The 20,287-nt window shown below is 47.2% G+C and overlaps 1 protein-coding gene across 1 annotated transcript; it reads right to left on the minus strand.

Moving 5' to 3' along the window:
- Positions 1-1,057: 1,057 nt before the first annotated feature.
- Positions 1,058-19,723, minus strand: LOC108668809. The gene is made up of 20 exons (XM_047884531.1): positions 19,203-19,723; positions 18,101-18,528; positions 15,487-17,760; positions 14,862-14,996; positions 13,183-14,591; positions 12,599-12,758; positions 10,955-11,935; positions 10,412-10,495; positions 9,379-10,197; positions 8,143-8,992; positions 7,935-8,044; positions 7,220-7,459; positions 6,689-6,806; positions 5,940-5,995; positions 5,569-5,691; positions 4,684-4,796; positions 3,126-3,509; positions 2,827-2,947; positions 2,254-2,430; positions 1,058-2,068 (listed from the first exon to the last, which is right to left on the minus strand). Exons 1-20 carry the CDS (start codon positions 19,309-19,311, stop codon positions 2,006-2,008), a joined length of 8,754 nt encoding a protein of 2,917 aa, XP_047740487.1. The 5' UTR covers positions 19,312-19,723; the 3' UTR covers positions 1,058-2,005.
- Positions 19,724-20,287: the final 564 nt, after the last annotated feature.

Genomic DNA, 20,287 nt, shown 5'->3' on the forward strand with positions numbered 1-20,287 from the left:
GTAATTCGAATAGAGCTTCTAACGGATGTTTATTATTTTAGTTGAGTGATGTACGAGTCTGATGAATGAATATAAACGTAATGCACATTATGATCCATTATTTCATTTATATACTGTATATGAGAGTAGGGAACTGAGCGGAGAGGGTGATGAAAATTGTTACGAAAAATGCATGTTATTGCTGTTGAAACCGAATAAAGTCATTTTATCTCGCGTCAAGAAATAAATAACGAAAATTGCTCGGATTAAACTTGGCCACAATATTTCTCTCATTAATTGTGATGCGATTTAAATCTCACGAGAAAATCGTGTAACAAACCCCGATTGTTTCTTAGCAGATGAAATTTTATAGTTAAATTTCAGCAGCAAACTCCGTAGACTTTTTCCTCTATTAAAAGAGAGGCTCTGACAAGGTAGCACCGTATGTAATTAATGCTTTTTATATCATCATGTAAATTTTGGTTACTCAACTTGCTTATGAAACGGTACTTACTGCAGCTGCAGTCTTGATGAATAGTCTTCAGTACTAACTACTGAATAATTTCTTAGGTGGAAGTAGGTAAGGCCTACGTGGAAGTAGGGAAGACCTACGTGGAAGTAGGTAAGACCTAGGTGGGAGTAGGTAAGACCTAGGTGGAAGTAGGTAAGACCTAGGTGGGAGTAGGTAAGACCTCGGTGGAAGTAGGTAAGACCTAGGTGGAAGTAGGTAAGACCTAGGTGGAAGTAGGTAAGACCTAGGTGGAGGTAGGTAAGACCTAGGTGGAAGAAGGTAAGACCTAGGAGGAAGTAGGTAAGACCTAGGTGGGAGTAGGTAAGACCTAGGTGGAGGTAGGTAAAACCTAGGTGGAAGAAGGTAAGACCTAGGTGGAAGTAGGTAGGTAATAAAATAGTACTCTCATTCCATCAATTTCCCATCACGAATTTCCTTATCGCGGCTAAGGTCGAAGATAACGCCTGTCATAGGTGAGAATTTATGCATAAACAATGCATATATGGGATGGAGGTAAATAGCAGGATTTAACTAAGCAATGAAATAGCTCAATATATTGTTAATATATTTACGATGAAAATTGTAACATAAATAAACGTTTTGTTCTTACTGTCAATGCCTTCGTCACGCAAAGAAAAAAGAACAATAATTTACTGTTCTAATTTGTAAGTCATTTTGTGAATACATGTATTCTGCGCTTGAGCTTTCATTCATTATTATTAGTTATTATAAACGTCTCTTTTATTTACATTGATCTTACATTATCATACAAGTGTACAAATAATGGAAACGACACGACTGGATAAGTTAATGTTATTGAGGAAATAACGTAACGAAATAGTTATTGATGAGTGAGCATGTCGACTTTACGTAAAGTCTGGCGTCAGCAACAGGGGCTGCGTTCGTTGAGTCTTTGATATGCATAAATTATTGCAGCATTAATAAGGACGGACGTCATCAAAACATTGGGCTCATTAATGTATTCGCTGAATGATGAAGTCATCACAATATCGGTTAATCATTAGCCAAGCTGAATGATGACATCACCCAAACTTTGTTTCCCCATTGGCTGAGAAGAGCAGTGACGTCATCAAAACATCGGTATCCTATTGGCTGAGCGGAGTAGTGACGTCATTCAAACATCAGTATCCTATTCGATGAGCGGAGCAATGACGTCATCCATACATCGGTATCCTATTGGCTGAGCGGAGCAGTGACGTCATCCAAACATCGGTATCCTATTGGCTGACCGGTACGTCATCCAAACATCGATTCCCAATTGGATGAGCAGAGCAGTGACGTCATCCGAACATCGTTCCCCCATTGGCTGAGAGGAGCAGTGACGCTAGGACAACATTGGCTCCCCATTGGCTGAGCGGAGCAGTGACGTCATCAAAACATCGGTACCCTATTGGCTGGCCGGTACGTCATCCAAACATCGGTGCCCCATTGGCTGAGCGGAGCAGTGACGCTAGGACAACATTGGCTCCTCATTGGTCAGGCTGAGCGGCGTCGTCATCCCGTTGCCGGTCCTCCACTGGATGGGGGAGGAGCCTCACAAATATGGCAATACGCCGCCTGCAAACAAACACGAAGTTAAGAATCCTCACAAATAATAAGAATCCTCACAAATGAAGTTAAGAATGTCTCACAAATATGGCAATACGCCGCTTGCAAACAAACATGAAGTTAATAATATAGACAGCTGCATTAATGGACAAAACGCGGATATAACGCAAAAATAGAGTGTCCATAGCACTGACCACGAGGGACGTGAAGATGTAGTCCAGCTCTCCGTCCAGCTGGTCGCTGTCCAGGAGGTCGGCCATGTACTGCAGGTGCGTGCCCAGCTGCTGCACGCGGGCACGCAGCACAACCTGCACCAGCGCCGGCAGGAGGGCGTCCTGCCCACCCGCTGCTGCACCAGCCGCCTGCAGCGCCTGCGCCAGGAGGGAGTGCGTCTTATGATTCGCCTGCATCACAACCCCAGCTCCCTCACTCCCTCACTCACTGCACCCCTCACCTCTATCCCTTATTCCCCCTCACCCCACTTCTCCCGTTCACCCTCCACTCTTTTACTCCCCCATTCACCACCCACTCCCTTACTACCACTCAGCCTCCACCCCCTTATTTTCCTTCAGCCTCACTCTTCACCCTCAATACTCCATTTATCCTCCACTCCCTCCCCCTCATCCACACTCCCCCATTCCCACCCACTACCTCACTACCCCCATTCACCCTCACTCACACATTAACCCTCCACTCCATGACAACCCCCTCACCCCCCTCCCCCGTACTCCCCCACTCACCCCCCTCTCCCTCACTCCCCCACTCACCCGGCGGGTGCAGCTGAAGCAGCGCTGCACGAGGGCCAGCTTCTCCCAGGGGAGGACGGTGGTGGGGAGCAGCTGGAATATCCCCACGGCCTCCCCCAGCTCCCCTGCCTCCCCCACACCTCTGCGTGGGGGGGATACGGGGTGTCAGGTTGACGGGATGAAAATAGGGATTTACTTTTCAATTTCTGGTTGAGCTTATTTATTTAATTATTGTCGTGCAGTAATGCCTACCCCCAAATGGGGGTTGGCTCCAGTGGGGGTGCGTGCCCCCCAACTCACCCCAGTGCCTCCCAACTCACCCCAGCCCCCGCAGCAGTTGCTGGTCCGTAAGGGCGTTCCAGACGCACAGGTTACGCCAGTATACGCGGTCTCTACTGGCGGGCGCCTGCGTACAGGCCACGTGTAGGGGGTGCTGCCGCCCCCCGTAACTGTACTGGACGGTAGAACTTCCTGTCTTGCCAGTAGAACCCTCGCTATACAGGGTAGAACTCCCGGTAGAGTTGCCAGTATAGAGGGTAGAGTTGCCAGTATACTGGGCGGCGAGGGCATAGGAGGGTAGAGGGTAGCAGTGCTGAGGTAGACCCTGGGTAGATGAGGCGCCGCACAGCAGGTAGAGGGTAGACAGGGACGGGTAGATCAGGGGCAGTAGATGCGGGTGGATAATATACGATGGAGTCACCACTCTGAGGAACACAAGTAGATTGAGTCTACCCGTCTACCCATTATAGCGCACTGCTGCATGATATATAGAGGTAGATTATATATTATACTGTCTTACTGCCAATATGGCAGTAGATCGGCAGGCACTGCGTAATGTATTCTATCGAAGTAGATCTGAAAGAATCATTTAACACATATTATATGAATTGCATTGAGAGGTATGATAAACTATGCAGCTATACGCAGCGAGTAATAATATAATATATGTAATATGATATTATAATTATATATTTATAATATAGTTAGATGTAATATAATAAAACATGATTTACTGTGATATATAAATAAACTATACTGTCAAAGGACGTCGCCGACTGGTTAAAAATAATTATTTGAATAAAGTTACGATTGCTGGTGTTTTATTGCACTTGGATTCCTTTAATGAAAACATCAGTTAATATGGATTTAACGTAATTTTATTTCAGTTTAAAAAAAGCACGTTTAAAATTTCAAAACAAGCCTAACAACAAATTCATGCTCAATAAACAGTTTAATAAATCACTGTACCAAGTTAAACACAAATGTTACTCAGGCGACCACGCGACATGTGTCTGTACATGAAATTATTTCTGCCATATTGGCAGAAATAATTAAATCGAAATCGAAACGTCGTTATTAAATTAAATTACTTCCTTGAACCAGAATTTTTATCAACCAACGTCCACTGAAGAATATTGTTCGATCCTGAAAATTAAATCGATGATTTCTCTGGTCATTAACCACTCGTCTTTAAACTAAATTATTTGTACAGCCAAATTAACGTAATTATGTAAGTGTACATTCACGTTATTCACGTTAATAAACGCACAAGAAATTAATTATGGTATTCTGTCATTAAATGACTGGTAAGAGTGAATGATCATCATCATTGACAATACATTATGTAAATTAACGTAATTATGTGGCTGTACATTTACACTGTATCTTATCCACGTTAATAAACGCGCATGAAATTATTAATAAATTCTGGTTTTAACTGACCTTTGTAACAGTGAACGATCATACATTCACAATTCATTTATTAATTTAATTAATAATTAAATATTAAATTAATTAATTAAAATTAATTAAATATTAAATATTTAGTTATTATTAATTATACATTCTTAACACAAACTACACAGTAGGTAGACTTGCATTTTGTGTGGGACCCCGCAGGAGGGGTCCAGGTGGAGGGGGGCGTCCTCGGGGGGCAGGGTGGGGAACAGGGCGCGTACCAGCTGGTACAGGCGGCGGGTGTACCATCTCACCTGTACATGGGGTACTTTAGTACTAATTCAGTACTTATTGCCACGTGAGAACCGCTGAACTATTCATATATAATATATATATAATAGAAAAATATTATACAATAAAAATAAGAATATATATATAAATATATATACATTTCCAATTCTCTTACTAGTTTTTTTCAGTAATTTCTTTCTGATATGTTGAACAAACTAATAAGAAAATTGTCAATAAAACAAATCCGTTGGTCTTCAATGAAACCTGCTTAAAGGAAGAAGTTCTGCCAACCTATACTAAATCTTATACCTATATATACTGTACATAAAATATATATTTTATATCTTTCGACCACTACGAGTGTCGAAATAAGTATTAACATTAAGCCGAGTATTGCTCAAATAAGTGCTCTATTAACCTTGACTCTGTACCTGATTATCCCGTTTATAAGTAGAATTGTTAACGAACTCAGACCATCCCACAACTATGTTATTACCAGTAACTATTGTTATCATATTATACGCGGGGTACGAATATTATATTATATTGCTATATTATATACGCAAGTTGGAATATTATACGCCTGCAGATGCGAGAGCTAAGACACTACACTCAGACAAATGAAGGGGTAATATTGTACAAATAGTGACACACTTTCTACCCCGACGCTCCAGCAGAGAGCGGCCGTATCCCTGATACGCACTTCTTGTAGGATGACCCACAACACAAGTCCAAAAAATACATCGCTATTTGTATAAATGCCCACTAATTTCTCTGGGTGAGAGAGTGACCCACCTCGGCGAGGGCGTGGGGGAGGAGGAGGGCGGGGGCAGCGCAGGGGGCGCCGTACGAGGCCCTGAACGCCCCCACCAGCGCCCCCCGCAGCTCCTGCAGGGGGTGGGGGGCCACACTGAACGCCTGGGGGGGAGTGGGGGGTCATATAGGAGCTGAAGATGGCATCTAGATTCGCCAGTAAGGACTACGGGGGGCTAGTATAAGGGCTAGGGTCGCCAGTAAGGACTACGGAGGGTTAGTATAAGGGCTAGGGTCGCCAGTAAGGACTACGGAGGGTTAGTATAAGGGCTAGGGTCGCCAGTAAGGACTACGGAGGGTTAGTATAAGGGCTAGGGTCGCCAGTAAGGACTACGGAGGGTTAGTATAAGGGCTNGGGGCGCCCCCCTCGGCTCCTGGTGGCGATGTGGCGTACCAGCCGCTGCCACACCTGTCGCATGTGGCGTTATGGTGTAGTGTATGCCATGACATGCGGCGGTGTGGTGTAGCGAGTGGCATCATCGTGTGGCATATGGCGACAAAGCATATCATGTAGCCACATGTCATAGCATGGAGCCACACGCCACACTCAGGCAAAATAATAGGTCAAATTGTTGTAATATTGATCTGCGAGGACAATATCTGCGCGTAGCACTGATACAATAATTTGTTGCGGACCAAACTGCGTCAGAAAGTCCCTCAAAAAAGCTACAAGTGCATTGATATTTGGACATCTTCTTACTAATTTCTACGAGTGGAGGCTCGAACCCGCGATTCACGGCTCCTATTTTATTATTGTCTTGCCTGGCTGGGGTCTGGGTTACCTGGCTGGGGTCTGGGTTACCTGGCTGAGGTCTGTGTTACCTGGCTGGGGTCTGTGTTACCTGGCTGGGGTCCGGGTTACCTGGCTGGGGTCTGAGTTACCTGGCTGAGGTCTGGGTTACCTGGCTAGGGTCTGGGTTACCTGGCTGGGGTCTGGGTTACCTGGCTGGGGTCCGGCTTACCTGGCTGAGGTCTGGGTTACCTGGCTGGGGTCCGGGTTACCTGGCTGGGGTCCGGGTTACCTGGCTGGGGTCCGGGTTACCTGGCTGGGGTCTGGGTTACCTGGCTGGGGTCTGGGTTACCTGGCTGGGGTCTGGGTTACCTGGCTGGGGTCCGGGCTGGGGTCCGGGCAGGTCTGGTCTATGCCCAGAATTGTGGCGTAGTTGGCGAAGAGCGCACGCCACTTGAGCTCCACGCCACCACAGTGGCTGCCCACCACACTGCGGGCGAGGGGGAAGGGTCATGCCACATGCCACATGCCAGCCACATCCTACGAGTACATCTCCTCGGTCTGTCTATTATGCATATTATATTTTTTATGTATGTAGTACATTATTAACAAAATAATTATTAATTTTGCATTTATTATAAATATTTTATTATATTATTGCATAGTTTGCATGAACATATCTTGTATTAGCAGACAACACACCACACAGCCACCAACACACCACACAGCCACCAACACACCACACAGCCACCAACACACCACACAGCCACCAACACACCACACAGCCACCAACACGCCACACAGCCACCAACACGCCACACAGCCACCAACACGCCACACAGCCACCAACGCGCCACACAGCCACCAACACGCCACACAGCCACCAACACGCCACACAGCCACCTGTGTACCGCAGGCCCCACGGCGCCCCCCCTGTGTAGGGCCCCACTGGAGATCCTGAGGCCCCCCCCCGAGGGGCAGCAGCGCCCCCCCGAAGGTCCCTTCAAGGGCGGCGCCCCCTGGCAGGTACAGCGCCCCCCGCCCCCCGCAGTGGGGGGCCAGGGGCGTGGAGGAGCCCTTGGGGCCGGGGGCCAGCGCCCCCTCGTAGACCGCCCCGTCCTCCATCACCACCAGGCCCGGGCCCTGTCAAGGTAATGGTAGTTACCGTCATTACCAACTAGTGATGGTAGTTACCATCATTACCATTTAGTGATGGTAGTTACCATCATTACCAACTAGTGATGGTAGTTACCATCATTACCAACTAGTGATGGTAGTTACCATCATTACCAACACTAACTAGTGATGGTGACTACCATCATTACCAACACTAACTAGTGATGGTAGTTACCATATTACCAACACTAACTAGTGATGGTAGTTACCATATTACCAACACTAACTAGTGATGGTAGTTACCGTCATTACCAACACTAACTAGTGATGGTAGTTACCGTCATTACCAACACTAACTAGTGCTGGTAGTTACCATCTGAGAAATGGTAAACAATGTATCAATATTATATTATTATTGGGGTTCATCGCTACGGGGTTCAGGAGGGCTTAAAGGCCATGGGGGTTCAGTAGGGGTTAAAGGCTGCAGGGGTTCATCACTCACGCAGGGTTTGCCCCCCACGAAGGAGGTCTCGCAGACGCCCCCCGCGGCGGTGGTGACGAGCGCCGCCCCCTGCCGCTCCCCCTGCTGGTACTGACCCTGGTACTTGAACCCTGCGCACCAGGACCACGTCAGTACCACGTCAGGACCAAACATAACTTTCACGATAGGTAGATATATCTTAATTATCAGTAATGATAACCATAATCACCTGACACGATGCAGTCCTCAATCCCGTAGCCGTGTTTCAGCCCCCCCACCCACTCCCCCGTGTAGATGGACGCCTCCTCCCCCCCTAGGGGGTCACCGCCCCCCTTTTTTGTTGCGTTGCCGTCGCTCTTTTTCTCGGCACCATTTTGTTCCGGCCGACGCCATCTTGTATTGCTGTCCGCCATTTTGTTTTCGGTGACGTCATCCTTGTGGTGGGTGTTAGGGTACCGCCCCTTCTGAAGTACCCCGAACTTTTCGTACAAATTGTTCTGCAAGTACCCCGCGTACGTGGTCCCGTTGTGGTGCCTTATCTCCCCCCACCCACACATTTTCCCCGCCTCCCATTCCCCCCCACAGTACGCGGCACCCACAAGTCCCCCATCCAAGATGCCGGGGAGGCCGCAGGTCACCCGAAGTACCCCTTGGCCCCAGAACTGGCCCCCCTTCAACTCCCCCTCGTAGGTGGATCCATCGGGCCACGCGAGGGCCCCTTGTCCGTGAGGCTTGCCTGACACCCACTCCCCCGTGTATGTCGCCCCGCGGTACTGCGGGTGACGGGTGAAAGTGTAGCATGCATGACGCGTGGCGGGGGGTACGCGGGTGTCCTTCCACCATCCGTAGGAGCTACACTCCCAGAAAAGGGAGCTATATGGGTTAGGGTGACAGATCTGCTGCCATGTGAGCAACACGCCCCCGGGGCGCCTCCTGCAGGCGGTGGAAGGGCAGCAGTCCTCCGTGGCGACGCAGCAGGCGACCGCAGACGAGAGGCGGGTGCCCCACAGGCGGCGGTCGTCTATGCTGCTACAGGAGAGCTGCAGGCGATCCTCTGGCAGCTGCAGGGACAGGGTCGTCTGCGGGCCATCAATGATATTAATGATTGCCTGCTCTTAATGATACTTAAAAATTGCATGCCATTAATGCTACTTAATGATCGCCCTTCCTCAATGTACTTAATTGTTTTACATTTAACAGGCATACCACCATATTGTGTCTTATTTCCCTGGCATTATATATTCTTTGAATTGCATCACAATAATTATTTACTCTGCTATTACTCTGACCAAAAAATGCCTCACAAGAGTACCTACCCGGATTTTCAGAGCACCTAACCTGGTTACCCAGCTCTGGGATATCCAGCAAGAGTGCCCCTTCTCCAGAGCGGCAGAGCACCCACCTGGTTGCCCAGCTCTGGGGGATACCGCAGAGTACCTCCTCCCCAGAGTGTCAGAGCACCCACCTGGTTGCCCAGCTCTGGGGGATCCAGCCAGAGCAGCCCCAGAGGGAAGGAGCTGACGGCGCTGTGGCTGACTTGCAGGAGCGCATCTGACGTCAACGCTACAAACCCTGACGACGACAGCGACAAGGCTGACAAAAAACCCGTGTTTGCCGCTGACGTTAGGCGAACAGCTGACGTCTGACGCGAGTCCAGGATGAGACGACACGTTGATTTGAGGGGAGCGTTTGAGGGCAATGACTTAATGAACTTGAGAGTCTCGTTGGCCTCTGAGAGGCCCTCGGTGACCAGAAGCTGTAGGTTCCGCCATCTTGCACGTGCAGTTTGGACCAGAGTCACGACAGGGCTAGGATGGTCCCCCCTCAAAATTTCCCACAATAGCAAGTCGTAATCACTTATCCTCTCGAGCGGCTGATGCACCAGCCACTCAAAAACTGCATTCGCCTCTTCATCCGACACATCTGATCCTCTTTTATCCACCAACGATGCAAAAGATGAACCCCGGAACTTGGAGGAGTTTCTCCTCGTCGCAGTTGTTTCCTCAGTTTTCTTTGATCGCCCGTTTTCTTTTTTCGTCGTTTTCTTCACGCGATCGTTTTCTTTAGGCGTCGAGGGAGTACCACAATAATTTTCATTGTTCGAATAATCCTGGTTTTGGTATGACTTTGGTAGTATGTTGGGGGGTATGAGATGCACCATCGCGGGTATGGCATGCTTTATGATGCTCAATGCATCATCTTCATAAAGTGTCAGGAGCCCAGACGAAGTAGCATCACACACGTCATCACAGTACTGGGCCAAAATTTGGCACAGTACATCACACTGCAGAAAATAATGCCTGTTTAATCGAGTTATTGCGCCTACAAATACTATAAGCAATAGTTCACATTAAGCGACCAATCAATATGATCTATTTCACACATATTTTATCGATAAAATAGGCTAAACAATTACAATTTGGATTCTACGTGTGAATTCCACTAAAGTAGGCATAATTTTGAGTGTGAAGAACCCTCAATACTTCATAATAGAGCACCTGGGAGATGAGGGGGAGATGTATGACGTCACACACGGGCGAGACCTGCGCCTGATTAACAGCCTCAGCACCACCCACCAACACCTGCAGACAGCGTCGTATCATTTCTGATCCAAAATAACAGGGATGAGAATTTTTAAAAATTCGCTCTCTATTGTTTCTGAAGGAGGAATTGAATTTATTAATAATCACTCACACAGAATTATTTTTCATTAACGAACAGGTATTGTACCCCATCTGCAAAGCTAGTTCAATGATGATGTAGATGAATGATTGGAAGGTTCGAAACCCACATCTTGTGGAAATTTTCGTTGAAATTCGCAAGATGGCCGGTTGGTTGAGAATCAGCAGGCATTTTATTTCCTATTATTGAACATCAACAGCCATCAGAATAATTATACCTTTAGTTTTGATGCTTTATCAATGGTCATAACAAATATCTACATTAGTAAAATAATGATAAATTGCAACCCTGGCACCCCACAACCCGTACACCCCACAACCCGTACACCCCACAACCCTGTCACCCCGCAACCCCACTACCTGCACCACATCCTGTAGGGTCCTCAGGAGGCGCCACAGGAGGAAGGCTTCTCTCTTGTCCTCCCCATGGAGGCGGCAGTGGGAGGTCCTGTAGCCCCGCTTGGGTCTCCTCCTACCCACGCTGGGGGAGCCATGAGGGGACACTAACCCCTCGAATTGCGTTGGGGATTCTACCCCACCGAATGTTTTGGGGCTAGCGTTACCCCGGTTGTTGTGAGATGTTTTTTGTGAAAACTTATTTCTATCCACACGTTTTCTGTACAAATTAGGGCAAATATCACAGTAAGTGGAGATCTGGTGTGTTTCACAGGAAGACAAGTCGCTGCGGTTGCCATGGTTACTACTGGTCGTCATATTGTTTATAACTAAACTATTTTCAACTTCCATGTTCTCCCTGACGGAAATATTTTCGTTTAAAAGTAGGTTAAAGTTGCTAGTAGTTGCCAAAGAGTTATCAAGAGCCGTTTTTGAGCTGCCAGATATAGACACATTTTTAAAAGATACTTCTAAGTTGCCAGACGTCACTACCGAGCTGCCAGACGTCACTACGGAGTTGCCAGATGTCACTACGGAGTTGCCAGACGCCACAACGGAGCTGCCAGACGTCACTACTGAGTTGCCAGACGTCACTACTGAGTTGCCAGACGTCACTACGGAGCTGCCAGACGTCACTACGGAGTTGCCAGACGTCACTACGGAGCTGCCAGACGTCACTACGGAGTTGCCAGACGTCACTACGGAGCTGCCAGACGTCACTACTGAGTTGCCAGACGTCACTACGGAGCTGCCAGACGTCACAAAGGAGTTGCCAGATGTTGCCATGAGATCATTAGTATTGGTCCCCACGTATACGTGCTCGTCGTGCAGCTGAGGAGGCCACAAGGAAGCCTCCAGCAGCAGCTGCAGAGGCTGCAGGAGCAGCTGCTGTGCAGGCAGCAGCAGCTGTAGCAGCTGCAGCTCCCCCATCAGGAACTTCACCATCTGTAGCGTCACGGAACAGTCAGCTTGAACAGTTATTTATGTATTAATTCATTTATGAACAATAAATTTGAATTTGATTTCCATCTATTGAATTGTAATGGAGCAATATATGTACAGTCCTGTCTTGTTCAAAGCATATCTGGTTATAAGAACCGGCGTGTCGGATTGTAAGAACCGGCGTGTCCGGCTATAAGAAACAGCGTATCCAGTTACAAGAACCAGTGTGTCTGGTAATAAGAACCAGCGTGTCCGGTAATAAGAACCAGCGTGTCCGGTAATAAGAACCAGCGTGTCCGGTAATAAGAAGCAGCGTGTCCGGTAATAAGAACCGGCGTGTCCAATTCTAAGAACCAGCGTGACCGGTTATAAGAAACAGCGTATCAGGCTATAAGAACCGGCGTGTCCGGTTATAAGAACCAGCGTGACCGGTTATAAGAACCAGCGTGACCGGTTATAAGAAACAGCGTATCAGGCTATAAGAACCGGCGTGTCCGGTTATAAGAACCAGCGTGTCCGGTTATAAGAACCAGCGTGACCGGTTATAAGAAACAGCGTATCAGGCTATAAGAACCGGCGTATCCGGTTATAAGAACCAGCGTGACCGGTTATAAGAACCAGCGTGACCGGTTATAAGAACCAGCGTGTCCGGTAATAAGAACATACCTCTTTGGAGGGAGGGGCCCCGTGGGTGACGACGCTGTCTCCCCCACAGAGGATGTGGGAGCAGCGCTCCCCCACGCCCACAGGCACCCGCCAGAACTCTCCCGTGAGGAGCGGTTTGTTTATCCCTGATTTTGGGGATGAATTACCAACCCCAGCCTCTCTGTGGAGGTATGAAGCATGACAAAATGAACAAGCCAAAAATTTTTCTAATAAAAACTAAAGACATAATGATGAAAATTGGTCTCTAATAACGTCGCTCTCTTTCAGAAGAGGTACCTATATTTTAATTATATTTACAAGCACGAACTTCATTAAAATTACCATAGCAAAGAGGCAAGTTATTTATCTGTAAGGCCTAAAGGAAAATAGGGTCATCATGTAATACACAAGAAATACACTAGTAATGTACGAGTAATTCTGTAAGTAATACGCGAGTAATACACGAAAAATACTGAAGTAATATTTTGTTTACACCCTGGTGATTCTTAGTATTTCTAAAGTAAGACTGAAGTGATAGTTACATGTCAATTTATACTCCAGTAATATTCAATTATTATTCATTTCACTCCAGATGCAATACTCACGTGGCTCGGGTCACCAGCTGGGCCAGGAACACGTCCCCCTCCAGGGACGAGGCAACGATGACCTGGTCCCCCGCGGCCCCCACGTCCCGGGCCCGCCTTGCGCCCCCCACATGTCCCCCGCACCCCTCCAGCACCCGCTCCGTGATGAAGCCCTTGGGCACAGGACGGCTGTGGCCGCCCTTAGAGACCTGCCCTTGATCGTTGCCCTCAGCCTCCTTGGTCAAGGCGTGGCCCTCAGCCTCCTTGGTCAAGGCGTGGCCCTCAGCCTCCTTGGTCAAGGCGTGGCCCTCAGCCTCCTTGGTCAAGGCGTGGCCCTCAGCCTCCTTGGTCAAGGCGTGGCCCTCAGCCTCCTTGGTCAAGGCGTGGCCCTCGCCTGACGAAAGTGCCTTTATTTCGTCCTTGTTGCCGCGGTTTTCATCCCGTTTGTCCTCAAGCGGGACATTCTCTCCTTGTTGGTCCGTGGACTTGGAGCTCGAGTCCCCAGCTCCCAGCTGGGGACTTGACCTGTCTTTCGTAACCAGGGTCTCGGGACTCGAGTGGACTAGATTGCTTACAGAAGAACCTGGAGGACTTGAAGAGGATAAAGTGGAGGAGGATAATGTGGAAGAGGACAAAGCAGAAGAGGACAAAGCAGAAGAGGACAAAGTGGACGAGGATAAAGTGGAAGAGGACAAAGTGGAAGAGGACAAAGTGGAAGAGGATAAAGTGGAAGAGGACAAAGTGGAAGAGCATAAAGCGGAAGAGGATAAAGTGGAAGAGGACAAAGCAGAAGAGGATAAAGTGGACGAGGATAAAGTGGACGAGGATAAAGTGGAAGAGGACAAAGTGGAAGAGCATAAAGCGGAAGAGAATAACGTGGAAGAGGACAAAGAAGAAGAGGATAAAACGGACGAGGATAAAGCTGAAGAGGATAAAGTGGAAGGGGATAAAGTGGAAGAGGATAAAGCGGAAGGGGATAAAGTGGAAGAGGATAAAGCTGAAGAGGCTAAAGCTGAAGAGGATAAAGTGGAAGAGGATAAAGTGGAAGAGGATAAAGTGGAACAAGATAAACTGGAAGAGGATAAAGTAGAAAAGTCCTTATTTGTCTTAGTCTCCATCAAACGATCCTTATGGCTTGAGGTGATTGCTACCGGGACGTTGAAGTTTCCAGGGGGATTTTCGGCCACGTTTTCATCGGCCACGGACGAGGGGGAGTCGAAAAGATCCCCCTCGTCAGACCCCAGAGAGGGAAGGGGGAGGACATGGGGTTCCGGCTCGTAGAGGACCTTTATCTCCTCGTCCCCAGGGGTCATTGGGTGCGTGGGGATGGGGAGCCCCACAGGCGGGGATTTGGGGGAGAACTTGAGAAGGGAGGAGAGGGTAGGTGGGGTAGCTGATGGGGTGAAGAAGGTGTCGCCCCACACCAAGATCTGCAGGAATAATAATAATAATTAATAATAATAATAATTAATAATAATAAATAATAATGATAATTATTTCGTTACGGATAGTCGATGTGACCACGCGCACGGCCACGCTCTTGTCTTAGCAAATGCCAGTTACTGCATCACAATTTGAGGTTAGGTAATGGAGCCATTACCTCTCTGGCTTATTACCTGTGCCCCCATCACCTGTACCCTCATCACCTGTACCCCCATCACCCCCATCACCTGTACCCCCATCACCTGTGCCCTCATCACCTGTCCGTCGATGGTGAGGCCAGCGACGAAGGAGGCCCCACAGGCGAGCTTGGTGATGGCACGGCCGCTGAGGCCCTGGACCCGACAGAGGGGGTTTGCTTCAGTGGACCCGCTGGACTGGCCCCACACCAAAACCTGTTGCATGCGGGACATTTAATTGCCTGTGGGTGGAATATATAACATCACATACGAAAATTATGGAAATGTTAACGCAGTCACACCTCGTTCATCTACCAGTTGTACCACTATCGTGGAGCCATAGTAAATGGATTGAATCACTTGTACAGAGACAGGAATGAGCGAAACATTTAGCACTAATAGGTACCTATAATCCAGCGGCTGCATATCGGCTTATATAAATGAGAGAAACCTTTAGTATTAATATTCCTGCGGCGTTCGACTTTAATTTTCATACCTTTAAGGACAAATTGAGCATTCCTTGATGTGCCAAGTCGTTTTTAAGATTCTTTGAAAGAATAACGCCTATGACAGCTGAGCAAAAATGTATAGTTACATTTGGTATCAATACTTCCAAATACCTCCAATTAATTTACTTATGTATAAAATGAACAATAACTACAAAATGATGGAATAGATACAGAGAGAAATAGGTTGTCAGCATCACCTCGGAGGACATTATCCTGGCGCTGCGCTCCACCATGGCTCTCAGCCTGACGTCATCATCCTCCTTGCGGTTCCCCCCAACATGGACGTTCTTGAGGGAAGACCAGGCGGGGCAGAATAACCCATCCTTCCCCTTAACCCCGCTTTTTGGGGAAGCAGTCTTGAATTTTGTGTTTATTCGATCATGGCGGCTGTTCGCGAGGTTGCCAAGTCGTATATTGTTGATGGACGTGCGGCCAAGAGAGTCGAAGAAGCTGGTCGATGTGTCGATGCACGAGAGGACATCTCTTTGCTGGCACCCTGCCAGACCGCCACAGCCAGCCAAGTTATTGCCCGCGCAAGCCATGGAATTCTGGCAATATTGACAGTGATTAGCAATGCAATGGGCGGAGTTGCCGCGCTTTTCGCGACTGAGGGGAAAGGCGCCACTGCCCTCTGACGACCCTTGTGGGGAGTCGAGACTGGCGGTGGCAGAGGCGGAGCGGACATGACTTATCCTTTTGCTTGCATTTTTTGGCTCCAGAGTAGGAGAGGACGGAGGGGCGGACCAAGGAGGGGCAAACTCAGAGGAAGGAGGGGCAGGAGTGTCATCAACGGGTATTGGGCTCTCTGTTTCTGATGCTTCTTCTCTAATTTCTTCACTGTTTTTTGGACCCAAGTAACAAAACTCAGTCACCGAGTCGGACGATCCATCCGACAATGTGGATGAACACGTGGCTTCCGAGTCGCGTCTTTGTAATATTTTTCCGGAATTTAAATTACCATCCGCAGTTCTTTCTTGATCGCCTTCAGGGCGGGAGAACTGCTTGGTCAGAGTGCCTACCCTGTCCGTGACGCCCCGTACACCCGTGGCCATAAGGCTGGCGGCGGAGCTGGCAGCAGCGGTCGCACTCGTGGCCGCGTGGGCGACGTTTTTGCTTATTAAATCCGACGCCAAATCCAGTGAATACCTGACACTATTTTTCAAATCCTCAGATTTTACCTCAACGAGGGCCGGGAAAAAACCAAGGCCGGCATCCGCCTGAAAGTTGCCTGCGTCAGGTTTCAGTGCCGCGCTGGTCGTCGTCGCGGGCGGATGTGCGTGCGACGCGCCCGCAGCGTCAGTCTCGCACACGGCATGGGGCTTCTGGCTCGAGCCTTGTGCGTCCAGCATTGGTGCTGTCATCCTACTGAGCTGCCTAGAAATGAATTGCCTTGCTATGTCAGCGTTGGTTATTGTATCACAGCTTGGAGCTTCATCTTTAACCGTCGTATTTTCTAACTCGTCCGCCATGACCGAATCAACCACACGAAAGTCGCGGTCCGGCGAGCCTTTTGGTTCACTGCCACTCGATCCCTCCCCATTGTTGGAGGAGTTATCACCTGCAGCGCTGCTGCAGTAGGCACTCTTCCCCAACAAAGATGGAGTTCCCATGCATGGGGAACCTCCTTTACAGTTTGCCTCCGTTACACAAGATGCATCGCCATTAATATTTACTTCGTGTGGGTCAACATGACACACCTTATCGCTGCCATCCTCACTATAGCTGTCGTCTGAGTCACTATCTTCGTCTCGCACCAGAGCAGCAGAGAAATGAGGTCCTGCTGCTATCTGCAGGATCTTTCTCCCTGCAGGGATCCTCACTCTGGATGGGTGTATTCTGAAAGTCCTACTCCTAAACAAACAAGACTCGTGTTTATTGTGTGCATTGCCGCTACTACCACACACACGGTAGCCGTGAGTATCACGTGAGCTGCGATTCTTGGAAATCTGAGATTCACTGTTATTGATAACAGTGCCAGTGTCACCATGACTGCCACCCGTGTCAGTGCCACAAGATGAGCAACGGCCCCTGGCATAGGACAGTCGCAGCACAGGCATAATTTGTTCAGCTGATGCTTGCCACACTTCGTTGTTATTGGACAGGAACAAAACGTGGTCGGCGCCAGCTGCCACCGCTGCCACGGTGATGGCAGGGCGCCGCAGTGGCAGGTCATGGCTACATAACTCAGTTGGTGCACCCAGGGACAGCCTAATGATCGCCGGGTCAGCCAGATGGTCCTCGTTATCATCGTCAGATGACCGGGGAGCTGTGAGATCAGGGTTCTTAGAGGTCCCTGTCTCTCCTTCAGCGCTAACGCCACGACCCACGTCTGAGACACCACCACCCGCGCTATCCTTCGTGGCGGGCGGCGCGTCCTGCAAGTGACGACAGAAAGCCTGGCCGTCGGAGGTCAGGAATATGAGGAGACCCTTGACCACCGCCACGTCCTTCACGAAGCCCTTGACGAATATCTGCAGGTGAAACATCCATGGATATTGCAAACCCAAATGAATATAGACATAAATAAATAAAGATTTATGCATGCAACAGCGTTCTCTCTAAATACAAATCATCTAAAATCATAAATTATTGGCAGAGTATCCAAGTATACTAAAAATTTAGGAATACGATTAAATAAATAAAATGCATCAGTGATATGGGATAGTATGGGGAGCAATAGAACATAATTGAATGAAAGCTGTGGTTAGCACCCAACAGACATGAGGGCATGATTTGAATTTCAAGCCAAAATGTAATATTAATTATTACTATTCTAATGATGAATATAACAAACTTATTCAATTTACATGCCTGGCGCAGTTTGCCGCGGGTGACGCCATCATACTCCCCCACGTACAACTTCCCTGACGACGTCACATGAGCTGTTGCCCCATAGACCCTCTCCTCTTCAACACCCTCACGTTCCCCCAGTGCCCTCATTTCATTAACATCACTAGCAAGACACTCTTCAGAACAAGATGCTGTGCAGCAACTTTCATGTATGGAAGCTTCGGTGACTTCAGTAGCAGTGGAGTTTGACACACGTTTGACTGTGATGCAGGATGGTGACCCCTCCACAGGGGCTAATCTCTTTGTACAATCTGCTTGACAGACTGGTGGATTCACAGGGTTCTCTGGATGATCCTGAGTGAGGTTAAGGGCAGCAAGCGGACGCATCTGTCCTGCCACCTTGATGACAGGGTCCGTGGGCATAATCAGCATCTCTGATGTCCTGCAACCTGTAACAACAAATTAAATTATTGTATCATGATATTGCCTTTGCAATCGTTATAATAATCACCCAACAGTCCTGTATTGTTGCCCACAAATTGTGGACAACAATGAATTCTTAACTTGGCAACCAAAATTCAAATGAATTTGTATTTAAGTATTATAATTTTTCAAAACTTTTTCAACAGTTCTTCTCAAGAATTTTAGTTCAATCAGGAGAAATGCAAGCAATAAGGATTGGCTTTTCCCAGGAACAGCAAAAATTCTGACAAGAAGCAAAGAAGCGTCAGCAAGCAAGCATTATGTATTTTTACTTCCAGAATAATTTCTATGAATTTCTAATTTTATAACTTAGTGCAATAAAGAACTACTTACAGAATATGTACATTAGAAAGGAAATTATATAACTTCATTGAATAGAAAACATATTTCAAGAATAAATTATAAAAAAATCACTAACATTATTAAATAAAAAAACAAACAAATTGAAAAAATGTAAAGTAACATAAGAAGCAAACTGATAGGTACCTTAGTCTCTAGAAACAATTACACCAAAAATGCATTAGGTACCTACCGTACTAGTTTCATAAATGAAAAAATTGCAGACACCAATTTAAAAAAAGGCAACAATTTAGAGCATTTAGAAAGGAAGGAAACAAAGGGAACTGAGGAACTAACTGACCTGCAGAACTCAAAGTAAGGAACATGTGGGACAAGGGCACTGTGCTCCCACAGGAGGAAGTGGCTTGACCATACAAGGGTGAAGCAGTGTGGCCATGCCCTAACATCATAAGATAAATCACAGACGAGACTCTCACAGCAAAGATCTACGAGTCTATGGTGTGCACCTCACCAGTTGCCACTCAAACTGTGATGAGGACCACACTCTTAATGTGATTAGGACCACACTCTTAATGTGGTGAGCTATAACATCTGCAGGGAACAAGGAGCTTTTACTAGCAGAGATCAATGAAATGGTTTAGAAATATCGTAACACATATGTATAGATCAGAGATGGATCAAAATACTGCAAGTAAATGTGAAATGAAGGTAATAAGTAAGTACATTGCATACCACGATGTATATGGTACCTCAGTTCTCATACTACCGCATACCTCAGTTTTTCAACTACCATACAGGGTGCATACCGGTCATGGAAAACCTGGAAACAATGATGTAATGGGTATACAACAATGTGATGGGTAATGGGTATACCCATCACATTGTCATATACCCATCACATTGCCATATACCCATCACATTGTTTCCAGGTTTTCCATGACCGTTACGCACCCTGACCATAATATAATGGATACCAACTCAGTCATTAAGATTTGCGCATATTTTAGTGAGTGGAATCTTGGGGCTCATTAGTGAATGAACTATGATTATCCCACTTGTTTTTCCTTGCCTTTTTTGTTAAACTTTACCTTTTTTAATATTTTGATGAAGATATCAGCATACAGAAAAAAAATTTCTACTATGAATCTTAGCAGCAGGCATATGTTGTGCAATGGGAACTGTATGATATCTTGGAATTTGCAGGGAATTTAGCAGCTGAGATTTTAGCCGCAAATTTCCTTGGTTCTCTCAAAATAGTCTTATTTTACAGAATAATAATCATAATAATATTGAGAATTCTGCTGAACTCTTCTTGGCATCATGGTTTGGTTGATCATAGATAGTAGACTATACATCCATAGCTTTTAAAGTAGGTACAGATTTGAAGTATAGATAATGACATCTATTTATGCTCTTGCCCTCTTA

The sequence above is a fragment of the Hyalella azteca genome, unplaced genomic scaffold (assembly GCF_000764305.2).
Source record: "Hyalella azteca isolate HAZT.00-mixed unplaced genomic scaffold, Hazt_2.0.2 contig15480, whole genome shotgun sequence".
NCBI classification, from domain to species: domain Eukaryota; kingdom Metazoa; phylum Arthropoda; class Malacostraca; order Amphipoda; family Hyalellidae; genus Hyalella; species Hyalella azteca.